The 14,941-nt window shown below is 44.6% G+C and overlaps 1 protein-coding gene across 9 annotated transcripts in view; it reads left to right on the forward strand.

Moving 5' to 3' along the window:
• OPCML (opioid binding protein/cell adhesion molecule like) overlaps positions 1 to 14,941 on the forward strand; it is a 1,013,450-nt gene that overhangs the window by 974,966 nt on the left and 23,543 nt on the right. For 5 of the 9 annotated variants that reach the window (XM_070489898.1, XM_070489901.1, XM_070489900.1 and 2 more), the window contains 4 exons: positions 5,490 to 5,627; positions 6,039 to 6,159; positions 6,645 to 6,796; positions 7,717 to 7,743. In XM_070489898.1, coding sequence (XP_070345999.1) covers positions 5,490 to 5,627; positions 6,039 to 6,159; positions 6,645 to 6,796; positions 7,717 to 7,743 — 438 coding nt within the window. The remainder of the gene's footprint in view (positions 1 to 5,489; positions 5,628 to 6,038; positions 6,160 to 6,644; positions 6,797 to 7,716; positions 7,744 to 14,941) is intronic. The other 4 variants (XM_044752638.2, XM_070489899.1, XM_014861007.3 and 1 more) reach the window with 1 other exon arrangement.

A 14,941-nucleotide genomic window follows, 5' to 3' on the forward strand; every position in this document is an offset into this window, starting at 1 on the left:
CTACTATTTGAGCCAGATTGACTCTCAGCTGCCCACACTCTCCCCACACCCATTGGCTTGCTTCTGGCTGCCCGTTTCCTCCTCTTTCTTTCTTGCTCATCTGAGTTCTTCCTCAGGCCATTTCTTTCCAATGCCTTTTCCTCTCTGTGTCGATGCCTCCTTAAATTCCTACCCCCTCTCCCTGCTCTCATCCTCTTCCTGCTCATCTCTTTTATGGCACCTGCCCCAGGCATGTGCCACTGTGAGTCACTTCCTGACAGGCCTCACGGCAAAGGCTGTGACAGGTGCTGACATTTAACCTCACAAAGCAGCTTCCCTGGATACAGCACAGCTTTCCATAGCATATGAGAGGGACAGTGAGACGGGGGCACCCAGGAGGCAACTTTTAGTCATTTCTAAGGGAGAAGCCAGGCAGAGATTGCCTCAATATGAGGAGGATATTTTGGAGGATTTTTTGGCTTATACCTAGCAATGGAACAGGCCATGCCCTGAAATCATGACTAGAGATATTCACACGAGGAGAAGATACTCCATCAGGGACGATAATCCTAAAAGGTGAAAGGCAAAAATCTTTGACCCCTTGGTTACTTCCAACTTTATAATTCTAGGGAATTGGTTGGAAAAAAGAAGGGAAAAATCAGACTTAAGAGTGATGGCCTAGATACAGCTGACGTGAAAGGACAGGATGTAAAGGGAAAAAGAAAGAGAAGAAACAGGTGAGGAAGCGTCCAGATTTTACTCTGGATTTCCTATTCCATCTTTTCATTCCTGAATTCTTAGGTTTCTTCCAGCCTTAATAAATCTTTCTGACCCACCATGCGTTACTTGAGGGATATAGAAATAATTAAGAATTGAAAAATTGAGCCTAGGGACAGAAAAATATGAACTACTCCAGTTCTAGGCTCGTGAGACTGTAGACTACCCAAAATGGAGGACCCTGTCTTTAATATCAACCCCACCCCCGACAGTGGCTAACCCAGCGCTTGTCACACTTCTCTCCTGGTGGGCATAAGTATAATAACTGCAGGTGACATCGGGGACAGCAGGCTGCGCCAGGGATCCTTCTCCCCCAAGGCAGTTTCTCTGTCTGCTCCCCCATTTCTAAGCTGGAGCAGACCTTCCCATGGATGCTGCTTGCTCTTTGCTTTCTGCCACTGTGTTAAATCAGAATACGTAACCCTATAGAAGAATCCCCCTTGTGCCCACAGAAACATGGGGCTTGCTCATCCTATCCCCAAGCATGTGAGGGGTCCTGGCCCAGGGACCTCCCACATCCCTTGATAAATGGCCCCATTTGTATCCTAGCAGATCTTAATCTTGCTAATACAGTGAGTCGAACTTATCTTCTTCGAAGCACTCCTCCGTGGAAAGAAGTAACCCCCATTTTTTAATATATTTCTGCCAATGACTCAGAATCCTCTTCCTTTTGCTTCCAATCCTGTTATATTGGCATGTCTGAATGCATAGGGCATGTTGATAACGCCTCTGGGTTACTGGCTTGTTACAGGACATCTCACCATAAAGCAAAACTGTCGGGCAGACTTGGAGCGCTTGTTTCCACATGTTTGTCAGAGAAAATATTGTAGTCTCGTAGCCTTTTTTTTTTTTTAATCCCTTCTGAGTGTGGCTTTAGAATCTTTCCAATGACACCCAGGCCATCTTGCCTGGACCTTCTCTGCCTCCCTTTCCGTACACCAGTACATCCTGCCTCCTCTTCCTTCTTCCTTTCCTGTTCCTCCTCATGTGTTTCTCTCTTTCCCTGTTTCCCTCCCTCTGTCTTCATACTCAGCAGTTTGGCTTCCTGGCAGCTAGCAAAGAGGATTAAAATATTCGTTGCCTTCTGCCCCTTTCTCTGCAGCATGGAATCAGAATTTTACATTTGCAACCAGAGCTGGAAAGGGCAGGGAGAGCGTTAAACCCTGCAGTTTCCTAGGTCTCCAGGCACTTAGCAACTTAGAGTTGTTCTGCTTTAAAAATCTCACCCAGGATTCAAAGTAGTTAAGAAAACAGCATCTGGATCACCTTCGGTCGGCTTGAGATGGGGAGGAGTTTCAACAGCATCTTCCCATTTCTTATCAAAGAAAACTGTTTGAGAGGATGTATGTTTTGCAGAAAAATCATAAAGACTCAATGGAAAAGTTAGCTTCAAGGGTCCAGATCCTCAGCCTCGCTGTGCCCTGCTGAGCCCTACACTGCTAAGAGAGGGTGCTCTTGAGATGCGCTCCACGAGGATGCCAGGGTGAGGAGCGCTCTGAAGGCCTTGTTGACCAACTGGCCACTTCCCAGACCAGATCATTTTAAACGTGTGAGTAGCAGAGAGCCCAGAATGCCGCTCGATGGGGCCTTATAGCCTCTCTACTTAGAGTGTGGGCCCCAGACCAGCAGCTTGGAAGTACTTAGGTGCTTGTTAGAAAGGCAGAATACCAGGCCCCACTCTAGACCTACTGAATCAGAATCTATATATTTTTTTAAATTCTGGAGGAATTTATATGCAAATTAAAATCTGAGAACCACTTACTTTATAGCACAAATTTGACAAAATTCTTTTTCTCGCTTAATGAGGTAGTACGGTCATAACTATCTTCATTTTAGGTGAAACACTCTCTTTCTTCCTTTTTGGGGTCACATAACCATCCCATAAAAGTAGCATGAAAGATAGTGCAAATAAATTCCCACATTCCAGAGGGTGGCCATGTTGTCCAGTGATCCCACATGAAGGACTTTGGATCTGTCCTACTCATACAAATGAGAAGAATCACTCACATTGGCCTCTATCTTCTTTGAAGTGATCCCTGCCCTTTGTGCTGGCCAAGACTTCTACATTGACTGGCATTCCTAGACCTGCCTTATCTGAGGCTTTAAGACATCTGTCTGGTGCACACCTTGCAGCATGATGCAGGTCTATCTCATTCTCTCCAAGGAAAGGGGGTCAGCGACCCTGCCCGAGGCTCCTGCCAGGCCCACTGCAGGTAGCTCATTTGTTTGGTTAGATGCAGGGGAGTTTAACTACTTGTGGCAAATACACTGTGGTACATTAGAAAGAATAATGAAGTCTTAGTGGTGGGAATCCAGACTTCTGATCCAGCCATATGTATTCAATGTAGAAAACGTCTGGTGAATCTGGAAAGTCATTTGGGTGTGTTTGATTTCATTGTTGTTTAATCCTGAAAAATACTTAGTCAACCAGCATCATTTCAATAAGCAAGGAAATTTTTATCTTGTTTAGATTTTCTGAAATAAGTGATCTTAGATTCTCCTTCAACTTTGAGGTTCTTTTGTCTAAGAGAAATAAGGAAAAAAAAGATAAGAAGATGTTTATATCCCTCTAATGATCATTAAAATATTAGGATATGTACTAGCCTGAATGATTAAATGTCTGTTGAGGTAGAGGGCTGGGATCGGCCCCACCACCCTGAGACCCCAATGGACAGGGCCCTACCCCAGACCCCAGGAGGCACCATGTTCCGGAGTGTCTTTCTTGAAATTTTCTAAGTTCCCCTGTGGTGCCTGGGACCAGCATAGGCCAGCAACACATTCAGGAGAGACACTGAGATCCTAGACTGGGAGTGCATGGGCCTATCCTGGGCCTTATTTCTCCCCTTCAGGGCACATTTTCAACCTCTACCCTAAGCCCCTCTTCACATGGATTCATCCAGATTTCCCAAAGTCCCAAAACTCACACCTCTGGGCTTGTCCTGGGGTCCTGTCAACAGGTCCAAGCTCCAGGAGGGTGGCCTGGCAAGTGGATTGCTCCTGCTGGCCAATGCAAGATTTCTTTCATGGAATTGCCTGGATTGGGCTATCAGAATGGTGCTGATTTGGGGTAACTCAAATTATTTATCTAGAGAGAGGGCCCTTGAAAAGTATTTGCCTGGGGCCTTACACCTTCTAGGGAAGGTCTTGGTAAGGAGCATCCAGACACTGACAGCAGAGCCTGCGTGGGCATGACCTGGGGTGGAGATAGAGGCAAAGAAGGAAGTGAGAGCTGAAAAGCAAGTGGTCTGGGAAAATGGGCAGGATGGGTGGAAATTCCCAAAGGCTTAGACTTGGAACAGAGTCAGGATGCCAGAGAACCTGCCTCCCTACTCCCCACCCATCAACCCAACCCCCAGAGACACCCCACCTTCATCCTCTACACCCACGGTGGACCCAGACTTAGTTGATTGAGCACCCATTGGATCAGAATACGCTTCTACGGGGGTGTGAGGAAAGTTATGATGAGTTTTTAGCGCCCTGAAAGCTAATTCTGTTCTAAAGCCTGGAGCACAAAACAAAAAAAAGAAGCAGGGGGCCAGCCCTGTGGTCCAGGGGTTAAAGTTCCAGGTGGGGTCCACAGGATCCTGGGTACAGACCTACTCTACTTATCAGCCAGGCTGTGGAGGCATCCCACATACAAAGTAGAGGAAGATTGGCACAGATGTTAGCTCAGGGGCGAATCTTCCTCACAAGAATAAATAAATAAAAAGAAGCAGCAGGCCTATAAGAAATGCGAATAGCTATACCTTCTCCTCTGCCTTTGTGTTTTTGTGTTGGCTGGGTTTTCACGGGAACCTGGTGCTTCAGAACTCAGAACATTTGTGTTTCAAGGCAGAAGGTCTGTTCTCTTTGCTCTGAATCACAGGGTGTAGAGTAGGGGATAAGGCAATGGGGCCAGATTGTTGCAAGAATATAAAATGGTGGCTGCAAGCAATGTAAATTTTCCAGCCTCAGAATATTTTGGATCATGACTTGCAAACTTCACAAGTGCCTAAGAATAAAGTCTCCAGAATGTTCCACAAAGTTGGATATTAAATCCATGAGGCTGTTCTAGTAACCATGGATACCTTCTTTGGGGCTATCACATTTATTTTGTGTTGGCAAAGGTTTATTGAGTAGCTACTACATAGCAGTCGCAAAGTGGTTGCACATTCATTCGTTCTCCTCTCTATCTTCTCCGGCACAGTATGAAACCAAATCAACTGCTTTTGCTTCTAATTGTACTAAAATATTGAATAGTCACTTATTCATTCTACAGGTAATAGTCTGTGTTCTGTAGACGAAGGCATTTCTACATAGAGAAAAATTAAGACGTCCATATTAACATACCCTAAAGTTATTCCTACATGTGTTATTGTGTTATTGATTATGACAACTCTCTAAAATATCAAAGTCTAGTAACGTGCTGGGTTATTTCACATGTACTTTCTTAATTAATCCTGATAATAATCATATAAGAAAGATAATGATATCCCCTTCTTATCAAATGGTCTAAAAAGTTAAAGTAACTTGGACAAAAACACACTGATCCAAGACTCAAGCAGAGAATTTCTTTCATCAAATGCCATACGTTTTGACCATACTATGGTGTCCTATTATCTTTGACTTGGTGTTCAAACCCCATCTTTACATTTTTTTTCTCTTCCTTTTCCTACAAGCCCTGGATGTGAATGCAATTCTGTCCCCAGATTCACAGTTTCTCCCTTGTTTCCTGTCTGTTTCTTTCTTCCCAGAGGGCCAGGGCTTTGTGAGTGAGGATGAATACCTGGAAATCTCTGACATCAAACGTGACCAGTCTGGGGAGTATGAATGCAGCGCCTTGAATGATGTCGCTGCACCTGACGTGCGGAAAGTAAAAATCACTGTAAACTGTGAGTTGATCCATTGTCAGGGAGTTCTAGGGCAAAAGAGGGTATAGGGATTAAGGGAACAAGCTAGTAATGGCAATGCCATTTTCTGATAGACCCAAGTTGCTTCCAACAGGAAAATACTTTATCGGATTGGTTTGCCCCATCTCTGCCTCCATTGCCATTTGCCCCTGGAGTCTTCCTGTGACCATCAGAGCTTTTAGCTAATGGGGACAGTTTGTAACTTTGAATCAGTTTGAAACCTTGAAGAAGATGTTAGAGTAAATGTAATATCTTCAAGCAAGTTCTTTTCCTAAAATAAGTGGTTACTTACCTGGGAAGAAGGGGTCTCACAAGAAATTCATTTGCACAGCAGGTGACTGAATGTTCCCTTCATCTGTTTCATGGAATCACTCTGCACTATTTCCCCCACAGACCCTCCCTATATCTCAAAAGCGAGGAACACCGGTGTCTCAGTTGGTCAGAAAGGCATCTTGAGCTGCGAAGCCTCTGCAGTGCCTGCGGCTGAATTCCAATGGTTCAAGGAGGACACCAGGTACCTTGAACAGGGAAGTAGGGCATGTCTGAAGCAGAGCTGATAGATCACTCCCCACATGGTAGGAGTATGATAAAGCCATGGGGAAAGATATTGCTAAACCAAAATGTGTTGCGGCCTCCTTTATAACAGTCTCTTTTTAGAACTAGAAACAAAAAAAACGGATGAAACTGGGAAGTGGGCAAAATGAATTGACTTTCTTTCATAATCTGAGATTAGTTGTAGACATGGCAGTCTTGAACAACTAGAAGCCACAAAAATTTAGCCTTTGGAACATAAGCATCCTTTCTGTTTTCCTCCTAATGGAAGCTGTAGTGCTTGTGGTTTGAAGCAGAGGGACTGGGTTAGTTGGAGGAAGGGTCTTTGTGAGGAGGAGAGCATCCTTGTAGGGTTATCTATAGTACATTTGATTACTCCCAGCATCTCCTGTCTTCTGTCTCCCTTTATTTGTAGAACCAGACCAGTAGTACCTTCTCTTATTGCAGGCTAGCCACCGGCCTGGACGGCGTGAGAATTGAGAACAAAGGCCGCATATCCACTCTGACTTTCTTCAATGTTTCAGAAAAGGATTATGGGAACTATACTTGTGTGGCCACAAACAAGCTGGGGAACACCAATGCCAGCATCACACTGTATGGTGAGTGCAGGAAGTCTGGGTGCGGTGGGCTCAGGGGAGCTAGAGGGACCAAGAGGGAGAAAGGCATGATCTGCTTGGCCTGTGTCCATCCATACTGCTCAGCCCACCATCCTTAGATACGGAATGCTTCTCCCTGTCATTCTCCTAGCATGTGATACAGTGATGTTTTACAAGGTAATTGATATCTCCTGGTCTATTGAAAAGCAAGGTTTTCACCTTACAGAAGGAGTAAACCAAATTTTGAACTATGTTTAATCCTGTTTGCCATAAAGAAGACAGAACCATGGAAGAGTTCACTTGTAGCACTATTGAAAGGTCTGAGGGGTAAATTAGATATAATTTTAAGATACCTTCTATAGTGACAGTCTATGATTCTGGGATTTATATTTAGAGTTTTAAACCAAGTCAACTGCTGCCATCATGATTCACATGTTGATTGCCATGTCATATCCTCATTCCTTGGAATGAATGGAACAGTAGTCTGAGTCCTCATGAAGATGACTGCTCTGTCCACAGTTGGAGTATCAAACCCTTCTCTGAAGGTCTTTCCCTCCCATATGGATGGAGAGGTCTCCAGAGCAGTGACTGGCGCCCTTGGAAGCCCTTATCTCTTCCTCACTCAATTTTCCCACACTGCTGTGTCCATCTCCTTCTGCAACATTTCACACCATGGGCCAAGGCCAGCTCGTTGTGATTTTTCTTGTGTGTATGTATTTGTTTATTTGCTGAGATTTGGTTAGAGGGAAGCATCTGGTGAGTAGGATGAAAAGGTATTCATTTGTCCATGTGCACCTCAGACCCTGAACAAGCTTTCAGCATTGACAATAACTAAACTTTGTCCATCAACCATCTGAAATGTGTGATCTATGTCTTTTGTTTTCTCTCTGCATTGTGTGTGCATTGTGCTGTGTGTGTCTTAGAAATAAGCCCCTCATCAGCAGTGGCAGGTGGGTACAGCATGTTCCTTCCTTCCTCTGCCTGCCTGAATGCCTACACTTTAGAATGTAAGCCTACGTCAAAGATAGGCTTGCCTGCTCCACGCCCTTAATTTATTTCTCCCTAGTGGATAGGCGTCAGGGGGGTTGGTTTGCACCATTTGGGTAATGAGCATGTAGAATATGATGGCTTTCACATGCACACAAATGAAATATCATTGGACATTTCAGGGGAGAGGGTTTTACCACAAAACAGTAAACTTATACTTGGTGGCCTTTAAAAGGAGTGAGTATTCTGCTATTTCTGCACACAGCAGCACAAAGAGGAACCCAGCCCAGAGATCAAATGGATTATCAGATAATTTTCTCCATGGGGAAGTCACCCTAGTTTGAGTGTTTTATTCTTTTAACCCAAGGCTAAAAGGGCTTAATGATTTAATGCTAGAAACTTCATTTTAAAATAGAAGTACTTGGGATCATTAGCCATTATAATAGTGTCTACGATTTACTAAATATTTGCTGTTTCTAGTCGTCATATTAGTACTTTGCAAGACAAGTTATTAACCCCATTTTAAAGATGAGTAAAAGGAGGACCAAAGAGATTAACTAACACTGAAGTGCACATAGCTCATGAACAGGTACTGGCTGAGACCCACAATTGGCCCCTTCATCTGATGCTAAAGTGTGTACCCAGAGGATAAGCAGAGTGAGACATACACACACACATGCTCATACACTTTCTCACACGTTGAGATGAAGCAACAGCTGGCACTCAGCTCTACTCCAGAGGCAGAAGCCTCAAAGCCGTATTTTTCTATGATCAATTTCAGTCACACAGAAAGTGGTAACTTTTTAATTTTCCAGACCTGCACTCAGCTCTGCAACTCTTGCTTTTCACTGCATTGGATCCAAGACAATCACAGGCCACTGGCTCTGCCCACATCTTGATATCCATGAATGTTCATGTCCTGATCAAATTGAGAGGAACAAGTAGGATTGGAGTCCTGCTCTTCACTGACCCTGCCACTACCCCCTCAGTTAGTGGAGTTGCCAGTGGCAGGGAATATGGCCAATAAGGAGGAAGCTAGGACTGACAACTAGATGATCTAGGTTCTTGTCCCTCTTTACCACTAACTAAGGAAAGAGATGTGTCATAGCAGATAACAACAGCAACTGTACATTCAGACTATATTGGTCTGTAGGGCTGTCATAACAAAATATCATAGGCTGGGGGATTACGAAACAGAGATTTATTTTCTCACCATTCTGGAGGCCAGAAGTCCAAGATCAAGTCAGGAAGATCTATCATCTGTTTCTGATGTAGTCTCTCTTCCAGGCTTGTAGAAGGCCACTTTGTTCTCACATGGCCTTTTCTCTGAGCTTGTGTGGAGACAGGGAGACAGAGAGAGAGGGCTCTCTGCTGGGTCTTCTTATTAGGACACAAATCCTGGCAAATCAGGGCCCTACTGTTATAACTTCATTTAATCTTCATTTCTTCCTAATAGGCCCATCTCCAAATATGTATTGGGGGTTAGGACCTCAACATATGGATTTGGGGGGCACAATTCAGTCCACAGGAAAGATGTAGCTGCATATCCCAATTCAGTAAGCCACATATCAGCTACTTAACCTTGCTGAGGCTTCCGTTCTCCATGTATGCTAATGGGGTATTAATACTTGCCTTGAAAGATTGGTGAGAGAACTAAATAAGGTCATATATAGCAAGTCCCACAAATTCTATGTTTAGATGTGTTACTTTGACAAAACACAAAGACTATAGGCCTCAGTTTACCCAGTTAAAATTGGGATAATATTTCCTGGCCTGCTGATTGTCATTGTGAATTACCAATAAGATAGTGTTCATCACAGAGGTATGACAAACAAAAAGCTGTTGTATAAATGCAAGATATTGTGGTTACTACTTGTATCTGCCAACACTTTTTTTGATACAGCCCATCTTTTCACTGCTTCCCTTGATATGGCTGCCAGAATTATCGCTCACCTGGACTTGTACTTTCCTTTCCTCCAAAGTCCCTTGTGCCTTTTACTAAAGCACCACCAATCCCCATAATTCACTGTACCTTGTTTCGCCCAGTTGGTGTCCACTCACCTGTCAGCATCCCTTCCTGAAGGAAGCCTTCCCCAACCTCTATGAGTAGATCAGTTCCCCCCTTGTACACCCCTTCCTATAGTGCTTCTGAATGCTGCACTCTGCACAGTGCATTAGCTAGCATTCACTCAACAAATACACATCCACAGCTGTGACCAGTGTGGTGCTCTTCTAACGATGAGGACACAGCAGTGGCACACAGATAGACTTCATTTCTATTTTTTACTTTTTTTTAATTTTACTTTTGTTTCATTTATTTAGTTTGTTTCATTAGAATCTTTCTTCCCCTTTGTCCTGTGTGCTCCATGAATGTAAGGACCATGTCTGGTTTGATCTTTAGATCAACAGGGATCCACACACTTCAAATGGCCAGGAAAGTTTTGTTGAATGAATATATGCAGAGGTTGGAGGGTTGTGTGCCTGATACCAGGAAAGAGTTCAGCTGCCAGGAATGAAATGTGACAGAATGGAGTAGGGTCAATGAGTCTCAGAGTCCTCTTTGTGGCCAAGCTCCATTGCTTCCTGCCTGACTGGCTTTGGGAAAGCCAGTCTCAGTATGCCTTGGTTTTTTCTTCAGTGAAAGATGTCCTCTATGGTCGCCGCAAAGCCTAGTTCTCTGATACTATGCTATGCCTGGGTGTCAATAGCTTCAACACAAGATCAGAGTGATATTGTCCAGTTGACCAACCCCTTCTGCTGACCATGCATATTCTTTCTCGTCCTCCGTGCTCCCATAATTATGCTAATTATTATCAACTGCTTACTATGTATAGGGCCATTAGACTCAGTGTTCTACATGTTTTGTCTCATGTAATGACTGTAGGAAGTAAATACTATATTTCTTCCAATTTTACAGAGGAGGAAATTGAGAAGTTAGGCAGATTTCTCAACTCATACTAATTTCTAAGTGCTTGAGCTGGAGTTTAAACATAGGCGCTCTGGTTCCACTGTCTGAGCTCTTTCTACTGTTTCAATCCAACTCACAACACTAGGCAACCCAGCATGGATATTGGAGGATGACCTTCTAGATGGAACCCCACATCAAAAATTGGCCTGTTTGAACCAATTTCCCACACCAACATCTCCCTTCTTCTGTCTAAATCTGAACCCATTATTTTAAAGGACAATTTTTACATTTACAACCCATATACTTATACTTCCCAAACATTTGCGCATGCGTCCCCACACATATACTCACACACACCCCACATTTCCAGGCATGCTTTGGTGTTTGCCCTCAAAGACTGTGTGAGTTCATTTTTGGAGATCATTTCAACTCTGCACTGTGAACTCCTCACAACATGCACTCATAATAGGCCTCTCATACAAATACATCTTTTGTTTATTTCCTACCTATATGCAAAGAATAAAGGAAAATGGGATAAAAGCAGTTTCAGAAGAATACATAAGACAAAGGCTATAGAGCCAATGGGTTGGTGAGTGGGTTGAAACAGGAAGTGACTAGGCAAACTGTGACAGACAACGCATATAGGTGGGTGATACTCAAAGATGAGTCCATGGTTGGCATTGCTATCAGATGTTTCTTTCTTGCACACCAGTTGCCATCCCTTCAAAAGCCACGCAGACAAGACAGCTCATGCAGGGAGAATGCCAACACAAAGTGGCATTTTAGACTGTATACTTTCCTTAGCCCTGGGCAACTGCAGGTGCTGGAGAGGCAGGGGAATGCAGAGAGGAGACTCATACTAGCAGCAAGGAAGACTGAGTTCTAGTTCCACCTCTGGTACAGATGAACCATGACACTTTGTGTTCCACGGCTGTCCATGAAATGGAAGAGCAGAACAAGATGGACTCCCGGCTAACTTCCAGCTTACTTAGTCTCTGTTCTGAATTTGAAAACAATGAGAAAACAGTATAAGAGCCAGGTCCCCATAACCTTGGAAATGGTGACAGAAAAATGTTTTTTTACTGAAAAGCAACTTGCTCTGAGTATACGTAAGCTTTATCGAGTGCATGCAGCCACTTGAAGGCCCGCCTGGAGCCCTGGCACTTTGAAGTCTTGCCAGGCCTGTGTGCAGCAGGGTGTGGCTGCCTCAGCTTGCTGGCCACCACACTCCTCGTGGAAGCCTCTCACTTTTTCTCAACTGCCAAAACACTTTGCCTCCACTGGGTCTTGAGCAGAGGCCCTATCTCCGCGTCCTTAGAGCACAAACAGGGAAGATTCTGAACTTGATTACATCCGGCCCTGCAGAGAGTGTGATGCGCTTAATGAGCCATATAAACGTCTGGATTACTGGAGCTGGCAGGGGAGAGGGACAGAGAATGCAAACAAAGCCAGACAGGAGGGGGCATGCCGCAGAGAGAAAAACAGATTTCTCACATTTTATCTGTGAAATCGTAGCGACACAAATTAGTTACATTAAGAGTTAAGTATCAGGATAAGGGACAACTCATAGGAATCTTGTCACTGCAAATGAAAATGGCAAAATATGCCAGTTAAGGCAACATCTGGGCTCAGGAGTTTTCCTCAGGCAAAGCCTCAGCCCCCTGAGAGCAGCCACAATGACAGCCTACCTCAGCGGCCCCTGGAAGCTGTGAGGACAGAATGTATATTTTCTTTTGCTAACGGCCATTCCTCTAGAATAAATATACATATCAGGCTGGCTCTTCAAGCCGATTTTCTTCAACTAGAGGCAGCATCAACCAGCTCCTCTCCTCCTCCACCCTTTGCCGACCTCCTCCCCCATCCCCTGTGCCCCACTGGTACATGTAGGCAAAGCGCTCAAAGCCCTGCCTTCATACCTCCACCCCCACCCTGACAGCTCCCTCCCTCGGCCTTCTCCCCCTTCGCTTTTATTAAGGTGTCCTAACAACCCCACCTTTCCCCCAGGCAGCTCTAGGGGAGACCTAAGGAGTGGGTGCAAGGACTCTGAGGATTCTCTTTAGTGTGCCCTCCATGCACTATCCCATATGTCTTTACCTCCAAACCTTCTAAAGGGAGAGCAAGCATTGCATTCTCCACTGCCTCCAGAGCCATTCACACCTAGGTCTACCACCGTCTGTGTCCCTCCTGACACCCAGCCTCCTCTCCGTTCCAGGTCTCCCTTTGGCTCCCCCATACCCTACTTCTGGCCTATGCCGTATAACCGGGCCGTGACTTTCTTCTTCCCTTTCTGTCTTAGTCTACTTCGAGCTCCTCTACCACTTTCCCCATAAATCTGCCCAGGGGTAGTATTACAATGAGAGGAGGAGGGGTCTTCTGTGTTTTCAAGCATCTTACAAAGCAATATCTTAGCCTGCATTACACTTGCTTTGGGTGTTTTAAAAATGCAGATTCAGGGCCTTGCCCTTGACCCATTTAACTAAAATTTCCAGGGAAGGTCCTGAGAATGTGCTTTTTAAGCAAGCTCTCCAGGGGAAACTTATGCGCACGGAAGAGTGACAGTCTCTGAGCAATAGTCTGATAGCTCCCAAATCTGCATCTCCAGTACTCTCCTTCATTCTGAGTGCAAGCCCCTCTCCCTCCGTGAATGTTCTGTGGGAATCTCAAACTCAGTCTTTCTCTCCTGGACACCCTCCCCCTGAAACGTACACTTTATCTTTTCACATCCACACTCTTGCAAGAATCTCTACAGTCATTTTGACTTCTTCCTCTCCTTCACCCCTTACAGCTGTTAGCCGATGAATCCTAGCAAGCAGGCGACAGCCCTCCCCCTGGACTGCTTGCTCTCCATTCCACTGTCACTCACATTGTGGCATGTGCCTTATCTGGACAATTATGATATTCTCTTACCGGTTCCCTCATCTTTGGTAATCCCTCTCCAATTTGCCACTGCAGGGCCAAGCAACCCTTCCAAAACTCAGAGCGAACCTGTTCACATCCTGCTGAAAACTACCTACCAGAAAAGCCTAGGAAGCTGTTCTTGCTCTGAGATCGGCCTACCCTTAGAGCCTCAAGTTTCCCCACTTTTATGCACCCACCATGCTGGATGTCTCCATGCCCCAGAACGCCAGATCCTGTTGCACATTTAAGGCTTGACAAGGCTGTTTCATCCATCCGTTAGTTCTTTTCGTCCATCCATCCACTAGTTCATTTCTTGAACAAATGTTTGTTTAGTGCCTACTATATGCTGGGAATTAGACTTAGGATTGAGGTACAAAGAGGAACAAAGCTCCCAACCTGTACAAACACGTACATAGACAGTGACAATAGCATAATAGAGTATAAGTGCTATACTAGAGGGATGAAGAAGCTGCTGGCTATTAGCGCCAGCTACACGTGGCTTTAGACAGCTAAGAACCTTTTGACATAAGTACTGTTATTATTTCCACTTCATAGAAGGAGAGCCTGGGGCTCAGAGGATTTGAGTGATGTGACTGAATTCCCGCAGATAGGAATTGCACCGTAGAAAGGCGAGGCAACACCAGGTTTTGCACCCGGGTCTGTTTGACCTTAATCCCTGCTTTTTCTAACCCATGTGTATACTGTCTCTTTCGGTATGTTTGTGGGATCATGGATGGAGGCTTTTGCCCACTTCTCTGCTTGATAAAATCATACTTATCCTTTAAGGTTCTGCTCAGTGGTACCCCATCCATAAAGTGTTTCTGAACCCCCCTGAAGAATTGCTTACTCATCTTTTGGGTTCTCGTGGTAGCTTGCCATTAGCTTTGTATTTTGTTTGTATTTGTTTCTGCACTTAAAGGATGTAGCGCTGTATCTTGCAATGGTTATTGCCCAGTAAACATCTGTAGAATTAATAAATATATCTTCCAGTCAGTGGGGGGCATGGGTTATAGCCTCTGTGCGAAACTCTTCAAAAACCAAAGAAAGGCCAGCGACCCAAAAGGACTTGGAGTCTTCCCATCCAAGGAAGCCAGATCACTGTTTCTCTGATGCTTTCCCTTGCATTCCAGCCTGCAATCCATCCAAGCTCTAATTTGAAATTTAGTGCATTTTTTCCACCCCTACATGTTCCTTGTGAGGGAGACTGCATCAACATTCCAATTCACCGTTTAGGAAGACGTTCATCAAATGATTTATTTTTGCAGAGACATCAAAAGCTGCACATATTTGTCCGTTTCCTGCTGATAATGTATATGATTTTTATTTTCCAAATCCACAATTTAAATCCAGGTGGG

Source organism: Equus asinus, chromosome 20 (assembly GCF_041296235.1).
Source record: "Equus asinus isolate D_3611 breed Donkey chromosome 20, EquAss-T2T_v2, whole genome shotgun sequence".
NCBI classification, from domain to species: Eukaryota; Metazoa; Chordata; class Mammalia; order Perissodactyla; family Equidae; genus Equus; species Equus asinus.